The following is an 18,133-nucleotide window of genomic DNA, read 5'->3' as shown; positions in this document are numbered from 1 at the left end:
TCTGTTGTGCCCATGATATGAACATTAGAATATACGAAAGGCAGATATTTTGGTTGGAATCTTTGTTCCATTATTTCTAGTTGTGTGACTTGAAAAATTATTTCTAGTTGTGTGTCTGAGCCTTAGTTTTCTGATCAGTAAAATAGGAATAATATTATCCTGGGACATAATATTATCTCATGAATTTTGCATATGATCATACACCTTAGAAGTGACTGATAAAAAGCGCTCATCACATATTAACAGGATAAACCAGGCCAACAACAAGAAGATATAAACCCTTAGATTATGCTGATAAATAACTAAGCCTTCTAAAGACTAGGGGTTGTGGAACACTTGGCTCCACACTTAGCCTTGCATACAAGAAGAGATGGGGAGATAGTCAGGACTCTGGGTGAGAAAAAGGATGGAAGTAATCCAAACAAAGACTTTCTCACTGCTTTCCAAATTGATAGCAGTGACCCACCATACTTGTCTTTGAACCTCCAGTGCCCCAATGCTTGTTAAGTGACTATATGTGCCAGAAACCTTTCTAAATGCTAGGGACTTCCAATAATGGTTTTTCAAATGAATCAGTGTGTGGAGGGGGTGACTTAGGCATGTTGTAAAGGGACATTTTAAAAGAGTTTTTATCCTCTTTTCTTCCTCATCCTGCCCTTCAGTTTGGACCAACCTGCAGACAGTCATATTCTGACTTTGATATTATTTAGTCCTGGGATTTGAGCTCAAGTTTGCCTGATTCCATACCTGGTTTTTCTTCTGCTATCAACACCTGCCACGTATCCACCTCCATAGTAGCCTCACAAGGGACCCAATAAATGTAACTCTTTGGAAATCTACATTCAAAGAACAGAGGGGACAGGACCAAATATAAGAAATAATAGTGACCCATGTAAGACAGTATATTAACTCCTTAATTATCTCCCCTCACCAGAATGAGGCATACCACATGAGTGAATTTTCCAGGTAGTTGAGGTACTGCTTCTGCAAGGTTCAATAAAATTTTGATTTTCATCACTTTTTATGGTGAGAAATCATATGCTAGGACAATGTATTATTTTCTACATTCTTAATCAGGCAACACTGAACATAATTTTACCTTTTTTCAAGGATTGGGACATTATTATTTTGCTAATAAATGTCCTTGGGACTTTGGTCTGTTTCTTCTCTCTCTCTATTTCCACTTAGTCTGGATCCCAATCATCATTCCTGCCATGTCTGTGAATCCTTTCTTTCTCTTTTTCTTTCTTGGTTTCTTCTTCTGTTTTGCTGGTGCTACTCTTTCTGGACTAAAAATCAGACGACTAAACAGTTAAAACTATAGCCAAGGTCTTGCGTCCACAGAATAAAATGCAAGTTTTAATAAGGATGCTATTTACTCTGTTTTCCCATTTACTTCAATCATGGGTGTTTTCAAGGTAGCAGGGGAAGGGGTGCTTAGCCAGACACAGACTGACCTCCAGGTAAGTAAATGTGAAGAACTGTAGTAACAGTTCTTCACGAAAGTCAAGTGTGGCAAGAACAGATGGAGGAAGCAAAGGCTGGGTAGTCAGGGCTGGAGCTAGGTCTCTGGGAAGGATGGGACTAGGAGGTGGGGAGATACAGAAGAGGAGATAAATGACAGGAGACAAAGCCTGAGAGGAAGGGAAGTGCCAGAAGGGAAAAGGAAATGGGCTAACACATATTATGTATCTTCTACAGCCTGGCTATTCCATTACTCCTCAGAGCACATTATGTAGGTGCTATGACATGTATATGAACCCTTCCCCCCAAAAAAGATTTGCTCTTTACCCTTCCCTTGCCTTCTCCTTTGTCCTTTAACTTCCTGTTGGGTTTGGTCAATGGGAGACATTGATAGGTAACTGGAAGGCAAGAAGAGAGTGTGGTCAGGGTATAGTACCAACCATCTTATGGGATAGGACAGCCTCATTTTAAAGAAGACACCAAGGAAAGCTTTAGAACCTTCTCTCCTGTGATTTTATTTGGTGAGCAAATAAAATCTGGGTCACTTCTCTGGGTCACTGCGGGTTGGGTGCATCCCTCAATCTTCCTTACACAGCATGGTCCCAGTATCTCCCCTCTCCCTTCAGGCCTAGTGTTGTAATAGCTCCATGCTGCAGATTTCCTCTAAACTCTGCCCACACCTTTGTGAACAGTCCTTGTATTAAATTCTCATCAATTACCAATTTTATGGTGTCATCATTATCCTGCTGTTACCTTGACTGACCCAGGCACTGTGTTTTTATTCTTCTGTTATAAATGGGATAAGTGAATTTTAGAGATTCTTATGTAACATGCCCACACTCACACATCTAGAAATAGTTGGTTCTGGGATTTGAAGCTAGGTCTGTCCAATGTTTCTGTCCTTTGCATCATGCCAGGCTGTATGAGTATTTATGGGGGAATCTAGGGGACCAGTATCTCTAGCTGGGTGGGATCCCACTATGAAATGAAAAAGAAAAAATTTTGTTCTATATATGTTAATTGACTGCCTAACCAGGGCAAGATGCTATAACTGTAGGATCATAGGACATTAGACCTGGAATCGTTCTTACCTGTAAAGAGTTTTCATGCTGTGCTCAGTGGAGCCCTAGCAGTTCCACACAGAAGCATCTAGGATTCCAAGAGGAGTGGGTTGGCCTTAGACATGCTCGTCTGTTTCGTTGAGAGCAGATATACTTTAATCAGTTTTATTGTTTTCTTTCCCCCCCTCTGTGCTCACCAAATCAAATCACAAGAGAGAAGGTTCTAAAGCTTTCCTTGGTTTCTTCTTTAAAATGAAGCTGTCCTATCCCATAAGATGGTTGGTGCTATTATTGAGTTCACACATATAAAATACCTGGCTCTCAATAAATGTATATTTTCTTCATATTTTCATTCTTTTTGAGTATATCCCGAGAAGAAAATCCAGTTTAGGCTGTGAAATTTTTCAATCCAGTCCCTGTCTCAGTAGAGATAGATTTAACCATTAATAATTCCCTAAGTATTGATTTGGTCTTGTATCCGAGCAGGACCCTATGGGGCCTTCCCAGACAGATCCCTCCCCCATATCCTCTGCTGTAGTTCCTCTCTGAAGTACCCAGATAATTGGTGCACACTTCCTGAGTTGTTTTACAGACACTAAGAACCACTAGCAAAGGGAAGAAATTAACTACTTCATGATCATGAGCACGCAGCCCCAGACCTACTGTCAGCTAAGGATTGATAATGTTAACCCTTGTGACACCACCCTGTTACCTCACCATTACCCAATCAGAGAATCGTGCATGAGCTGATCACATATCCTGGGATGCCCTTCCCTCACCTTGCCTTTGAAAATGCTTTTTGCTGAAACCCTTCGGGGAGTTTGGGGATTTTGAGGGCGTGAGCCCATCTCCTTGCATGGCCCTGCAGTAAACCTTTTCTTCTCCGAATTCTGATGTTTCAGTATTGTTTGGCCTCACTGTGTGTTGGGCACACGAACCTGTGTTTGTACTGTTTGGTAACAGTCCAAAAAACTGCAGCAACTGGGAAGTGGAGGAGAGGAATATGAGTTCTACTCTGAGCCCTGACGAGCCAAACATATGCTTTCTCTGGTAGGATACAACTGTGTAGCCACTCTAACTCATGTTGATGAGCATATGATCAAATGGTTAATCCATGAAATATAGGCTCTCACCCATTTGCAAACAGCCGCTCCTGATGGCCCTCACCCACTTGAACATCATTATCATTCTGTACTCTTAGGGCTAGCTAGGCACATCCTGAGCTGGAAGAATATCCTTTGCTAGGCATTTATCTTGAGCAGTGTTTTCCCAGCAACACTGTTTGAGAACCACTGATCTAGACAGCTAGGTGGAAGGTATACTCCACATGTATATGTACACACTCAGCTGTGTGTGCACACAAACATCCACACACAAAAACACACTGCGTCCACTCCTTTGTAGTGTAATGTCAGTCACTAAATACTTCAGTATATCACATCAGTGGTTCTCAAGCTTGACTGCATATTAGTAGAATCAACAAGGGGTCTTTAAAATTTTTTAATGCCCAAATGACATCCCAGACCATCTAAATCAGAAACCCTTGGAGTGATATTCCAGGTTATTCCAAAGTGCAACCAAGTTTGAAAATTGGTGGACTAGATTAGATGCTTCTTATGATGAGATGCCCTTGGAATGCATTTACTTTCTAAAAATAAAATATTTTAATTTTTATAAATGGCCAAATTTCATACAGGCTTATTTCTGCTTCTGACTGTGATGGAGTAACTGTGATGGGACATACCCATTCACAGTAAACAATGAGAAAACTGCATGAAACATATGAGGTAACTGTTTCTGGACAGTAGACAACAGGCAGTGCAGAGCTGTGATTCATGAGAGAAGAGAAATAAATAACGTGAACTTTATGTTCAGCTGGGCTGTCTGTCCAGAGGCACTTCCCAGATTGCAGTGAAGGGAGGGGAAACTCAAGCAGAGCATAGGAGGAGACGGAGGCTGGAATTTTGGAAGAGTGATGTGTCTGGAATTTAAGGGTCAGAGTACCAGAAAGGAGGGAGCTGCCTGGAAAAAAACCCTCCAAAATCTGCATAAAGGCCCCCTTGAATACAGTGTTGAATAGTAACCTACAGATGTGAAAGGTGAGCCTCCATGAGGCTGGGCAAAAAAACAACCAAGGAATTGTAAACTGAAGGGTTCCTAGAACACACACGGGACTGGGAAGATGTCTGAGTTTTGGTCAACCCCAGTAAAGAGTTCGTGTTGACGCTCTCAGGACACTGGAGGGTCCTGCCTTATGAAGGAGAATAAACTAGCTCTAGAGTTAAGGACACTTGAAACCTGCACTAAAAAGCTTGTAAGAAAACTTTGCAAATTTCAAACTGAATAACAAGTACAGTAATTTAAGTGCCTGCCTGAATGAAGTCCAATGCCTTTTAAAGGAATGTATATTAAAAGAAAATCCAGCACTCAACATTATAAAATGCACAGGGTCCAAGGTCTAATAGAAACAAAATACTAGACATGTGAAGAAGTAGAAAAAGTACAACCTACTACCAGGAGAAGCATCCATTATTATAAACAAAACAAAAGTGATAAAGGTAATGGAATTAGCAGATGCGGATCTTAAAACAGCTAATATAAATGCCTTCAAGGATTTAAAGGGAAATATAAGCCAAATGAGATATTTTACACTCTCTTTTTAGTACTAAATCTTTGAAATCCGTATGTGTTTTACACCTACATCACATTTCAACTATTGGACTAGCTACATTTTAAGTACTCAATTGCCACATGTGGCTAATGGTTACGCTATTGGGCAGCACAGCTCTGGTCTATCAGCCTCGTTTATTTCCTCAGTTACATTTGACCCTTGAACAACAGGGTTTGAACTGCTTGGGTCCACTTATACGTGGGTTTTGTCAATAAATCCATACTCCAGTACTGCAGGATCTGCAGTTGGTTGAATCTGAGGATTCAGAACTGGATACAGAAGGCTGACTGTGAAGTTACACTCAGGTTCTCAACTGCACAGAGAGTCAGCGCCCCTAACTCCAACCTTGCACATGGGTCAGCTGGATTTATTGCCATCTGAAAACGATACACTTCGGATTCATTTTTCTGTCTCACCCTACTAGAATATAAGCTCTTACAGAGAAAGGACATTGTCTGGTTCACTGCTGTATGCCCAGTGGCTAGAACAGAACTCAATACATGGTAGGTACTGCTATTTATTTCTTGAATAAAAAATGTTTCAAGAGAAGACCTCAATACTATATACAGCAGATAGGGATTCTAAGAGATACATTCTAAGAACAAGAATGGCCCTTAGAGGAGGTTTAGTCAGTGTAGACTTTGAAATTTGAGGGATATGGGTTTGAATCTCAGTTCCTCATCTGCAGTTCTGTGACTTTGGGCAAGTTATTTAACCTCAATGCAGGGATGTCCAAGGGGGGTGTGGTCCAAGAACAGTTGGAGAGTATTTTATCTTCGATATTGTTTTGAATTGCCAGGGCATTATGATAATAAAATGTCTTATTTTTCTTATTAAAAAAATCCAGCATACAATGCATCCCCTCATTGTCTGCACGTGGAGTGTGGCACTCTCCTCCATCTATGCTATTGCCACTGTGAGCTTGTGTTTTCGCATCTTTAAAATTATTTTTGTCATTTTTATTTACCAAATATGTTTATAGCCCTTCGTATGTGCCAGGCATATTTTCAGTGCTTTATATATATAAATCTGCTTAATCCTAGCAACAATCTTGGGAGGAATTTTTTTTTAATTCTCATTTTATAGATGAAGAGACTGAGGCCCACATTTGCAGAGCTGGGAAGAAGCAGAGCCAGGGTTTTAACTCAGAATCTGACTCCAGAGAACACAGTCTTATGTTGCTTCTCAATAATAAGACCCTGCACACAAGGTTGGAGATACTGTGTGCAAAGTGGAAGGCACAGTGTCCAGCTCATAACAAATATTCAACAGACAGAAGCTGTTCTCATTATTGCTAGTAATAGTATTTTGGGAATCTGAAATCATAGGGAGGGTACCTGACTCGTCCAGGTGCACACTACTACTCAGAAGCAGCGGGGGCTTAAGGTATAACCTGATGACTACCAGTCAAGCCAGGTCTGTCCTCAACTGTTACAGGAAACTAAAAAGAAATAACCACTGGAGGAGTAAGGAAAGTGTTGACATTTTAAATAAACTGAGAGCTCACATTTTTCTCATATGGCTTGAAGGTTCATCTTATCTGATCCTGAGAATTCCCTAATACTTTCCAGAAGGATTTTTATATGGAGCATGTTCTAAAAGACTCTCAGTCTTTTAGACTGAGAATGTTCTCCCAGTCTCTTACCCACAGAACAAGAATAGTATTTAGTATTCTAAGGCTGTGATACATCATTATTTTATGTTTTTCATAATTTTTAAAAGCATGATTTAAACTTTGAAAAACTTTAAATTATGGTATAACTTACACACAGTAAGGTGCAATGATTTTAAGTGTGCAATTCGATGGATTTTTACATGTGTATGTGTTACCACCACCCAGATCAAGACAGAATGTTTTCAGTGCCCCAGAAGTCTCCCTCATGCTCCCTCCCAGATAATACTACCCACTGAAGAAGCACCATTCTGACTTCTACCAACTTAGATTTGTTTTGCCTATTCTAACACAATTTGAATGGAATTTGGGGTCTGGCTTTTTTTGTTCCATGTTGCCTATGAGATTTATCTGTATTGTTGTGAGTAACAGTAGTTCATTGTAAATTTCTCAATAGAATTCCTTGGTGAATAAATCACAATTTATTTCTCCATAATAATTTTTGTTTTTGGACATTTCATGAATTTCCCGTTTGGAGGTATTATGAATAAAGCATCTATGAAATTACTGTGTATTTTATTTGATGGACATAAGACCTTATTTTTATCAGATACATACGTACACATAAAACTGCTGGGTCATAGGGTTAATAGTACAAAACAAGGTTAATAACGTAAAAGAATTTTCCAAAACAGTTGTACCAATTTACGCTCCCACAGCAGTGTACAAGAGTTCTAGCTGCTCTCTATCCTCAGTGATACTTGGTATTGTTATCTTGTCTCTTTAGACTAATCTGTATTTTGAAACTTCTGTTTCATTACCATAGCATGTGTCAGATTACATGTAATTTACTAATCAGCAAAATGCTACATTATTATAGTTCAGGCAATTGTATTTATTGATAATTAAATTTCGGCAACAAAAAATTTCCACTGACGACTAAATCACTAGGGCCATAGGCGATTTTTTCCTGCACTCTATTTTTAAAAATAAACATTATTGAAGTGTAATTCACACGTAATAAAAATCCACTAATTTAAGTACAAAATTTGTTGAGTTTTGATAATTGTATACAGTTGTGTAACCTCTACAGTAACCATGCTATTTTCATCATCCTATAAAGTTCCTTAATGTTTCTTTAAAGTCAGTTTTCTCTTCCTGACGCCTGGTTCTTGGTAACTATAAATCTGCTTTCTTTTATTATAGTTTTGGCTTTTCTGGAGTTTTACATGAATTAAATCATACAGTATGTAGTCTTTTGTATCTGGATGCTTTTACTTAGCAAAAGTGTTCTTGAGATTTATTCACGTTATTGCTTTTATCAGTAATTCATTCCTTTTTATTGCTGAATTGTATTTCATTGTTTCTATATACACACCACAATTTGTTTAGTTATTCAGATTTTGATGGAAATTTGAATTCTTTACAATTTGGAGCTATTGTGAATAAATCTGCTTTTGAGTATAAGTGTAAACTAATGTTTCCATATCTTTTTTTTTAAATTAATTAATTAATTTATTTATTTATGGCTGTGTTGGGTCTTCGTTTCTGTGCAAGGGCTTTCTCGGGTTGTGGCAAGCGGGGGCCACTCTTCATTGCAGTGCGCGGGCCTCTCACTATCGTGGCCTCTCTTGTTGCGGAGCACAGGCTCCAGACGCGCAGGCTCAGTAATTGTGGCTCACGGGCCCAGCTGTTCCGCGGCATGTGGGATCTTCCCAGACCAGAGCTCGAACCCATGTCCCCTGCATTGGCAGGCAGATTCTCAACCACTGCGCCACCAGGGAAGCCCCCATATCTCTTGAATAAACACCTAGGAATGGAATTTCCGTGTATTTGGTAAGATTATGCATAATTTTAAACGAAATTCCCACTGTTTTCCAGTGTGTATTTTCACTAATGATGTAGGAGAGCTCTGATTGTTCCACATACTTGTCAATAGTTGGTATTGTCAATCTTTTTGGTTTTAGCCATTTAATAGGTATGTTATGGTATCTCACTGTGATTTTATTAATAGTTTGCCTGATGATGAATGATAAGCATATTTTCATGGGCTTATTTGCCACCTTATTTTGTGAAGTATAAGCTTTTGCATATACATATATTTTTTAAAGTCAGGTTATTTGTCTTCTGATTATTGTATTGTAAGAATTCTTTATGTATTCTGGATGAAAGTACTTTGTAAGATATATGCATTGTAAGTATTTTATTCCAGTCTGTGACTGCCTTTTTAAGTCTTAAAAGTGTCTTTTGAAGAGCAAAAGTTTAAATTTCAATGAAGTCAAATTTGTCAATTTTATTTTTGAACATGGGGGAAGACTTTATTTAGGAAGTGTTTATTTTTTATTTATTTATTTATTTTTGTGGAAGTATAGTTGATTTACAGTGATTCAACTTACACACAGAATACATATATACACAATGAATATATATATTCTTTTTCTGATTCTTTTTCACTTTAGGTTATTACAAGGTATTTAATATAGTTTCATGGGCTATACAGTAGGTCCTTGTTGTGAATATTTTTTCTTTTATATTCCATGCTTTTTGGTCCTATTATTAAATTTATTTAATCTTTGCTGAATTCAGAGTTGCTAAGATTTTTTTTTTTAAATAGTAATCTTATTTATTTATTTATTTATTTTTATATTTATTTTTGGCTGTGTTGGATCTTCGTTTCTGTGCGAGGGCTTTCTCTAGTTGCAGCAAGCGGGGGCCACTCTTCATCGCGGTGCGTGGGCCTCTTCATTATAGCGGCCTCTCTTGTTGGGGAGCATAGGCTCCAGACGCACAGGCTCAGTAGTTGTGGCTCACGGGCCTAGTTGCTCCGTGGCATGTGGGATCGTCCCAGACCAGGGCTCGAACCCGTGTCCCCTGCATTAGCAGGCAGACAGACTCTCAACCACTGCGCCACCAGGGAAGCCCGAGTTGCTAAGATTTTTATGTAGGTTTTTTGGTAGACACTTTTTATTAGTTGAAGGAAGTTTCCCTTTATTCTTAGTTAGCTGAGAGTTTATTTTAATTTTTTTAGATTATGAATGGGCATTGAATTTTGTCAAATGCTTTTTCTGCATATATTGTCTATCCTTTGACTGATACAACTGATATGCCCAAATATCAGTTAGGGTTCAAGCTTTATCATGCTAGCATTAATATCTAAACCTTTTTCTTTAAAAAAAAATCATTCAAAAGTCATCCAGTCTTAAGGGATGGTTGGATACTTCTAAATACCACTTTATAATTCTGTCTTTATACTCAAGCATAGATTTTCTCAAGTGAAATCTGAAATTTGACTCCTCTTCTCCAACCTGCATACCATGGGAGCAAAGAGAAAGTTCAAGGAGATGAACTAATTTGTATGTCATTTAACCTTTTTGTCTCTGGATGTCTCTATAATGAAATGGAAAGCGTTGTTTGTGAGAATCAAGTGAGATAACATTTGTAATGACTTTAGTACAGTACCTAGAATATAGCTGTTATTTAAAGAATCATTTTGTTCAAAAGCCTGATTTTATTCTATTCTACCTTGATCTTCATTTAGTTTAGTATATAACCTCAGCTTTCTTTCTTCCAAAGAGTTTCTGTAATCAGATTGCTTGCTTGCATTTTTCATCTTTAGATATGCCTTCATGAACCTAAGACTTCTCTGCTTTAGGAAATAACATAAAGAGTTCAATATTGTATGTTTCCTAATTTTCTCCTCCCTTTACTTGTCCATTTAACTGCATAATGCAGTATTAAAGCAAGATTTCACTGTGTTTTGGGAAGTTGTGTTTGAGTACTTTTGATTTCAAAAGATGGGTATTTGTAACAGACTAGTTTCTCTTATATAATTACATAAATTAGCTTTGGGGGCTATTATCTGCCATTGACTCTGAGTTTACACTGCTTAAATACAAAGCTCTTCTTTATTTGTTAATTTTCTTGGCCACCATCTTCAGTAATATTGTACTACTTTCATTATGGTTGAACACATGCATGCATTTGAGGTTCTTTTTGAATTTCAGCTCTTGAATGTTTAAAGCAGAAAAAAGGACCAAATTATGGGGACATTTTAGTGCCCTTAAATCTAGGGAAATTACCTGTGACAACAAGGTGGCATCAATGGCTAGATTAGGTTTCAAGAGAATAAAATTTCAGAATCACTGAATACAAAAATGGACACTTGAGGGCTCTTTCTATTTCCAGAAGGTGAAACATAAGATGTACTTTCAATTTAATTTTTTTCTTATTATAGCCAACATATATATATTCATTGCAGAAAATATTTTAAAATATGCTTATGTAAAGAAGATACATGTATAAATAAGACATTTATTTTTATTGAAAATATGTCAAAATGTATAGACATAATTTTATAATTCATAAATGTTGTCATATTCTATTTGTTGTTTTTCTGGCGTTGTTTTTGTCTTTTTGGTTACCTTTTCCTCTTTCCTTTCTTCATCTACCCGCCAGATAATTCTCTTTTTAAACCTGATCTACACCCTTAAAGTATTCTTTGTCCATGTTTATGTGATAATAATATATAGCAGTTATATGCATATTTTTAAGCTCAGACATATTGGACATTTACTAAATATTAAAGATTATGCTGAATGCTTTATGTGAATTTTCACATTTCATTCTCATGAAAATGCCCTATGTGGTTACTATATATTATCCCCATTTTAAGGATGGACATTTAGTCACTGAGAAATTAAGTGATGTGATCAAAGTTACTCAGTAAGCAAAAGAACTGGAACTTATACTTTAGTTGATAAGTGTATATTTTAAAATATTATATACTATACAATGCTCAAAAGCTTTATTTTTCATTTAATAATACATTGTAAATATTTACTTGGATAGATATTTGTTGTAATGCTACTACATGTCAGATACTGTTCCATTCAGTTTGACTTTCATTTCCATTAAATCAGATTGAAGGATGGTGGGGTCTGAGAATCCTCTCTCTCTTCGTTTTGAATAGCCCGAAAAGATAGCATCTACCCTTTCTTTGAACAAAAGGGAAAGCAGACTAAAGGTGGTCAGGCAACAGCTTGCCAGGGGGCCATTTGGAGGGGCTAAAAATTATGTCACACTTCTGTGAGGTGTTCACGGCTCTGGCCTTAAAACCCCATATCACATCAAGCCCTTTCATTCCTCTGTAATGGCCAAATATATGCTCATACTTAGACCCAATCAGCTCCCAAAGGGGACAGATTTTTTTCTCTTACCCATTCATATAGCTCCCCAACCCCAAGATGAGTAGAGTTGACCCCCAGACATTTGTTCCCATGGAAACCCAACAGGCACTTAGAAGGAGAGTCCAAAATTATGCCTCTTTCAGGGGGCAGAATCCATTAGGCCTGGATATGTGGCTATAAGTTCCTTTACATGGTTATTTTAAAGTAATGAACCTGAGCCTTTCCAGGGTCTGATTCATGCTTTTAAAAGGCAGTAAGAGAACACTTTCTGAAAAAGAGGTTATCCTTAGTCTATGTACATCAGTAAGGTAGCCTTTAAGATCATGCACTGGGTGAAGCCCTGTCATCCTGCTATCATTTGGAAGCTGGCATCAGCTTAAAGCTTTGGCTTGACAGGATATATGCAGAGACACTGCAAAGAGTTCTAGAAGCTTATTCGTTTTCTGCCTGATTTATTTCCCTTCCTGAGGTATATCTCTATCCCTGATTGTATTCTTGGAGCCAAATCATGTTAGACATAGAATAGAGTGGGGTGAGTGCTACATAAGGAAAGCATTGTAAAGGCAAGAAAGTAACTGGCGTTCTTTGAAGGTCTACTATTTCCCAGGCCCTCTGATAGGGAGATTGTGTATATATATATATATATATACACACACACACACACACACACACATATATGTATACACACATATATATATGTATAATACACAAATTATACACACATATATGTATAATACACAAATTATATATATGTATAATACACATATGTATGTGTATTATACACATGTATATATATACACACATATATATGTATAATACACACATATATATGCATAATACACACATATATATGTATAATACCAACCTGACAGACAAAAGGTAGTATCTCACTTAAATTTGTATTTTCTGATTAGAATTTTAAGCCTCTTAATATTTTATCTTGAGCAGAAATGTATTCGTCAAAAAAACAGAACTTAATTTCTACTAAAATAAGAAAAGTTAAGGATGATCGTTTTAGTACCCAGGATATATTTTGAAACAATTTAAAATCAGTGACTTGATTAGAACTTTATTCTAGCTGTACATGGTATTTAAGGAATCTTTTTTTTCCATCTAATCATGCTGTGTATAATTGCATAAAGACACAGCAGGAGATACACTTTTTTGTAAAAATTTCTGAAGCCAAGTTGGAAAGGCATCCCTCACGATGCATGTCACTTGGATTTCATATGGTAATATTTTTGCAAGCATTTAGCACACAGTTTGAACCTTGGTGTTCATAGAAGCCATCTTTTTCTCCACATGTGACAGAATTATGCATTCGAAAATGTGGATAAAGGAGAACTGCTATTAAGACTTGCTGCATAAAATTAAAAAAATTTTTTTGAATGATGAAGCCTGATAAATTCTCTTTTCAGTTGAAAATCACCTACTGTATTTGCTTCTACATTAAAAAAAAATCTTACATTGTGAGGAACATGTACAAAATTTGAACAATAGAGTATAATGGAAAAAGTACTACACTACCTGGAAGAAAACATCAGTTTCAACCTAGGATTCATTCAAGAAAAAGCTGCATAACGTTAGCCAGATAACTTCACTTTTCTGGTTTTCAACTCCGTAATCTGCAAAATGATGCTGTTCTTTGTAAACCTTTTCTCCTAATTTCTTTCTTTTCTTTTCATGGCATGATTGAAGTATATACCTGGACACTTTTTACCCTTTATGGCTTACTTGTCCTAAAGTCCCAGCTTCTCTTTTCTTTAACTGATATGCTGGTCTATTTGCCTGTAAACTCTCAGAAACATTCCCTAACCTCCTTTTCTGCTTTGACGTGTAGGAGACTATATTTTTCAAAATATCTTGGCCAGTTGCCTTCTGTCCAGGTTCAACCAAAGGAACCACTAGTGGGAGATTGAAGGAAGGAGAGACCATGATATTTTTTGTGTTCTTTCTCCATGGGTAGGATCTCCAGCAGCAGATAGAGCTGCTGCATGGCTCCAGGTTCTGAATAAACAACATCTATGTCCTGGCAGGCTGTCTTCGTCTTCAGCTTCTGAGAGAGCCCCAGACCTAGACTCCAGTAAGACCCTTTTTCCCATTGTTGCCCCAACCTTGGTGGCGGTAACAGCTTCCTGATTTTGTTAATTCCTGGTTTGCCTCATTGTCCCCTGTTTTACTTCTCAGTTCTTATATCATCTGTGTAGCCAATTCTCTGCATTAAATACCTTCTGTTTAAAATGATTGGAGTGGTTTCTGTTTTTCTGAATGGACCCTTGTAACAGGGAAGAGCAAAATCCGACTCCATGTTGGATCCGTTTCATTTATTTTAACCTTTGCTTTTCATTGCTTTTGTTATTATAATCATACATAATTGCCTGCCTCAGGGAACCCTGCCCCTCTGCCTGAATGTTAAACTAAAGTGCCTTTGTTCAGCTCACAGGGAGACAATCTGACCCTGCCCACCTGTGAATAGCTGCAGAAAAGAAGAAATTAACACATCCCTTCCCCCTGATGCTGGCCAAGCCAGGAGATATTTTGCAAGAGTAATGGCCTTTTTACTTTACTTCCTCACCTCCTCCCCCTCTCTGTTCTATAAAAGAAACTGGCATCCAGACCTCGATAAGATGGTTTTGGGGGACACTAGTCTGCCATCTCCTCGGTCTGCTGGCTTTCCGAATAAAGTCAATATTCTTTGCCTCAGCACCCGTCTCCCAGTTTATTGGCCTGCCTCATGGCAAGCAGAGTGAGCTTGGACTCAGTAACACCCTGACTGATACAATTAAACACTTTTCTTTTACTTCCGCTGCCAAGCACCTAGATAAGAACATTAGCTCTTTGAGAAGCCTGTCCTTTTCCAGCTTCTCTTTTTTTCTGTATTGGAAGACAATATTTTTTTCAGTTTTACTGAGATACAATTGACATACAGCTCTGTCTAAGTGTCAGGTGTACCTTGTAAGGACTCAACATACATATACTGCAAAATGATTACCACGATAAGTTTAGTTAACATCCATCTCTCATACAGTTACAAAAAAAAAGAAAAAATTTTTTTTCCTTGTGATAAGAATTTTTAGGATTTACTTTCTCAGCAACTTTCAAATATACCATATAGCAACTATAGTCACCATGTTGTACATTACAACCCCAGTACTTATTTATCTCATAACTTTTTCCAGCTTCTCTTTATGACAGTTCACCTATTCACAAACAACTTAAATTTCCTTAAATGCAATTTTCATCATAACCAATCTTTTCATGGTTTGTTCTTGTGTGGGGTATAAAATCCAGTCTCCTCAGCCCAGAATTTAAGGAATTCCAGCATGCAGACAGAACCCATCTTTCTAAATTTTCCCTGTCATGATCCACCAGCCATTTTGATTTCTCCACTATTTTTTTCCAATGCTTTGTACTGACTCCTGTACTATTTACACTTTGTTCAAGCTCTGCTATCTACATGGACTTACCATCTTTTTCTTCTCTACCTTCTGAATGTCCCGCATTCTTTAAGACTCAATGTAAGCCCCACATCTCCTATGAAGCCACTTCTGACCGTTCTAATCTGTACCAATCCCAGTTTTCCCTGAGGTATGAAACCTGCACAGGCTATTTCACGTTGTTATTTACATGTCTCACATCTGCAGATAAGGAAAGACAATAAAGTGCTGCGGTTTGTTTTTCTAATTATATCTATCCCAGAGTTATTGGAGGAACTGCAAGAAATGACATAGATCCTGTAATATGTGAGAGAGAAATAAATGTTGGTTTCCTTACTGCCTTCCAAGATTTTCTTATTGAATGAGGTATTTTGTTTGGTTATAAATGTAAAAGAGGTAATACTGAGGTTGAATATTTGTCGCCCACAGGATATATGCTGGAAATTTTTGTTTTGAATGTATCTCTTAGTATAAACTTGTTTTATTTTGTTTTCCTCATTTTCCTAAAATTGTAATGAGAGGGGTAGGAATACATTCATTTATTTATTCAGTGTTTATTTGTTTATCTCATATCATGTGATAACTACTCTGCTAGCCCTGAGGATAAGATAAGGAGTCAAGTAGACCCTGCATCTGTCTTCATGGAGCTTGAATTGTACTGAGAAAAAAAGAAAAAGCAAGAACATACACAAATAAGGATGGCATAAGGGAGGGAAAAAAATTTCTTTCTATCCTTCTAGGTTCTGTAGCTGGTCTAAAAATTAATTGACACAAGACAGATTAACAGGAGAAAAAGATTAATTTTAGTTACATACATACACAGGAGAGTTTTATAAAAATATGAGACTCAAGGAGGTGTCCAGCTGAGACTTGTATACTATCCTGAGTTATGGAAAATAGGGGTTTGACACTTAGGTGGGGGAGTGAATTAGGGGAGGAGAGGAAATATCTGGTAAATAAAGGCCGCCTTGTTATGCAGTAAAGAGTCTCTTGGGCAAAAAATAAAACTGTCTCTGAGAGTAGTTTTCTCCTCATACAGATGCCTTTACTAATGGAAAATTATTTTATAAATGCAAATTTCCTTTACAAAAGGGGAAATTTATACTTTATTTTAGGCAGTTAAGGGGGAGATAAAGAGCTTTTCCTGCATCTGCTTGTTCTGATTACCTTTACCTCAAAATACTTCATATGCTAAAGTGGCCTATTTTATGGTGGCAGGTTCTGAACCCCTTCAATACAAGTGATCAGAAGTGCTATGAAGACAAAGGACTGGACTGAGGGGGAAGGTGTACTGTGAATGGAGTGATTAGAGGGGTTTTGTCAGCGGTGGTAGCACTTAGGGAGAGGCCAGAGTTGGTCTCATTAGGGAGGAGCTGACTGAGCGGTGGTGAGGCTGGAGCACAGCTAGGGGAAACAGGATGTTCAAAGGCCCTGAGGCAGACAGGAGCTGGGTCTATTTAGGCAATGGAAAAAAGCCCAATACAGTCAGAGCATAAGAGGCATGGGTCGCAGGTGTGGGGCGTGTGACAAGGGGATGCTGAAGGGATTGGCACAGATTATTAAACTGAAGTTTCCAGTAAACTGGACTCCATTTAGACAAGGTTTTGTGAAAGAACGCTCTATAGTACTTGTCTCATGAGATTTACCATCCAAACTGAATAGTTAGGTTTGAGGAGCGTTTAGGCCATTGGTCGTCAACTCTTTTGGAAGAGTTTAAAATGAACTCTCTGAAAGATGCTTGGAGGTGGATGACAGGCAAAGAGGTTCAAGGAAGCTGGTTGTTAAGCCTTGTATTTATTTATTTATCCTTCACTCATTCACTTATTTGTCAATTTATATAACATGGGCCCTTCACCAAAATACCTTTAAACAGTCTTCCAGGGATAGAATTCTTGGTTGAATGGACTGAGACCCTGAATTAGCGTTTTATTTTTTGTTTTACTTTTTGTCAAAATATATAACACAAAACAGTAGACTGTAGCTTTTGGGAACAGGAATTGAATTTTTCATTTTGTACCTGGATGTTTGACATATGTGTGTATCGTACAGCCATCACAAGGCCCAGCAACTCAGAACCCCTTCTTTACTTCTTTTATCCATCACTGCAGCTCTGAGGCCTGTTGTGCCTTCGTTCGTCTTCCTAAAGAGAGCTCTCAGAGTCTGTGAAACTTCAGTGACTCTTTTGTCTTCCCTCCGCAGCAATGGGCTAAATGTTCTCTTGAATGGCAGGCATTATTTATGACAAAGGTTCCCTCAATGTCAATTTGTCCACAGAGGGAAGCACAGCTCCAAGGGAATGTTCTTCTCCGGATGCCAGACTCAACTCCCATTAGCAGTAACGAGCATTACGTGTGTAACTGCTGCCTTTTCTGGGCCATTGCAGCATGGAGCGAAGTCTTTTGTCATCCATCACATCACCAGAAACCCTTGCTCACTCACTTCCCCCTTCTCTAAATAGCTTTCCAAACAAGAAAGTGGAAACATTGTTTATCTCTGACCAAAATGTTCTTTCCAGTAACAGTAATGAGGTCTTCTGAAACCGAAAGGCAGAGTTTGCTCTCCCTGGACACAGGACAGCGCTAAAGGGATTAACCTTATGGGAAGGTCAACTCTGGACCATTGTCGGAGTTGACTGTCATTTCTTGGAGCTCAGGAACCCTGACTTCTTTGGACCCGTCATAGTACTTCGCCTTCTGCTAGGC

The 18,133-nt window shown here is 38.0% G+C and overlaps 1 protein-coding gene across 5 annotated transcripts in view; it reads left to right on the top strand.

The window, feature by feature from the left end:
* Positions 1–16,368, top strand: part of LOC309615139 (uncharacterized protein) — a 67,369-nt gene extending 51,001 nt beyond the window's left edge. For 4 of the 5 annotated variants that reach the window (XR_014236536.1, XR_014236537.1, XR_014236538.1 and 1 more), the window contains one exon: positions 13,961–16,368. Coding sequence is in view for 2 of the 5 variants with exons in the window: in XM_082364501.1 (XP_082220627.1) it covers positions 13,961–14,133 (173 nt within the window). In the remaining 3 variants the exon portion in view is untranslated. The remainder of the gene's footprint in view (positions 1–13,960) is intronic. The other variant, XM_082364502.1, reaches the window with a different exon arrangement.
* Positions 16,369–18,133: the final 1,765 nt, after the last annotated feature.

Source organism: Balaenoptera borealis, assembly GCF_965194805.1.
Source record: "Balaenoptera borealis genome assembly, chromosome: 17".
Classification (NCBI taxonomy): domain Eukaryota; kingdom Metazoa; phylum Chordata; class Mammalia; order Artiodactyla; family Balaenopteridae; genus Balaenoptera; species Balaenoptera borealis.
The sequence above is the reverse complement of the archived record's forward strand: the minus strand, read 5'-3'. Positions and strand labels throughout refer to the sequence as shown.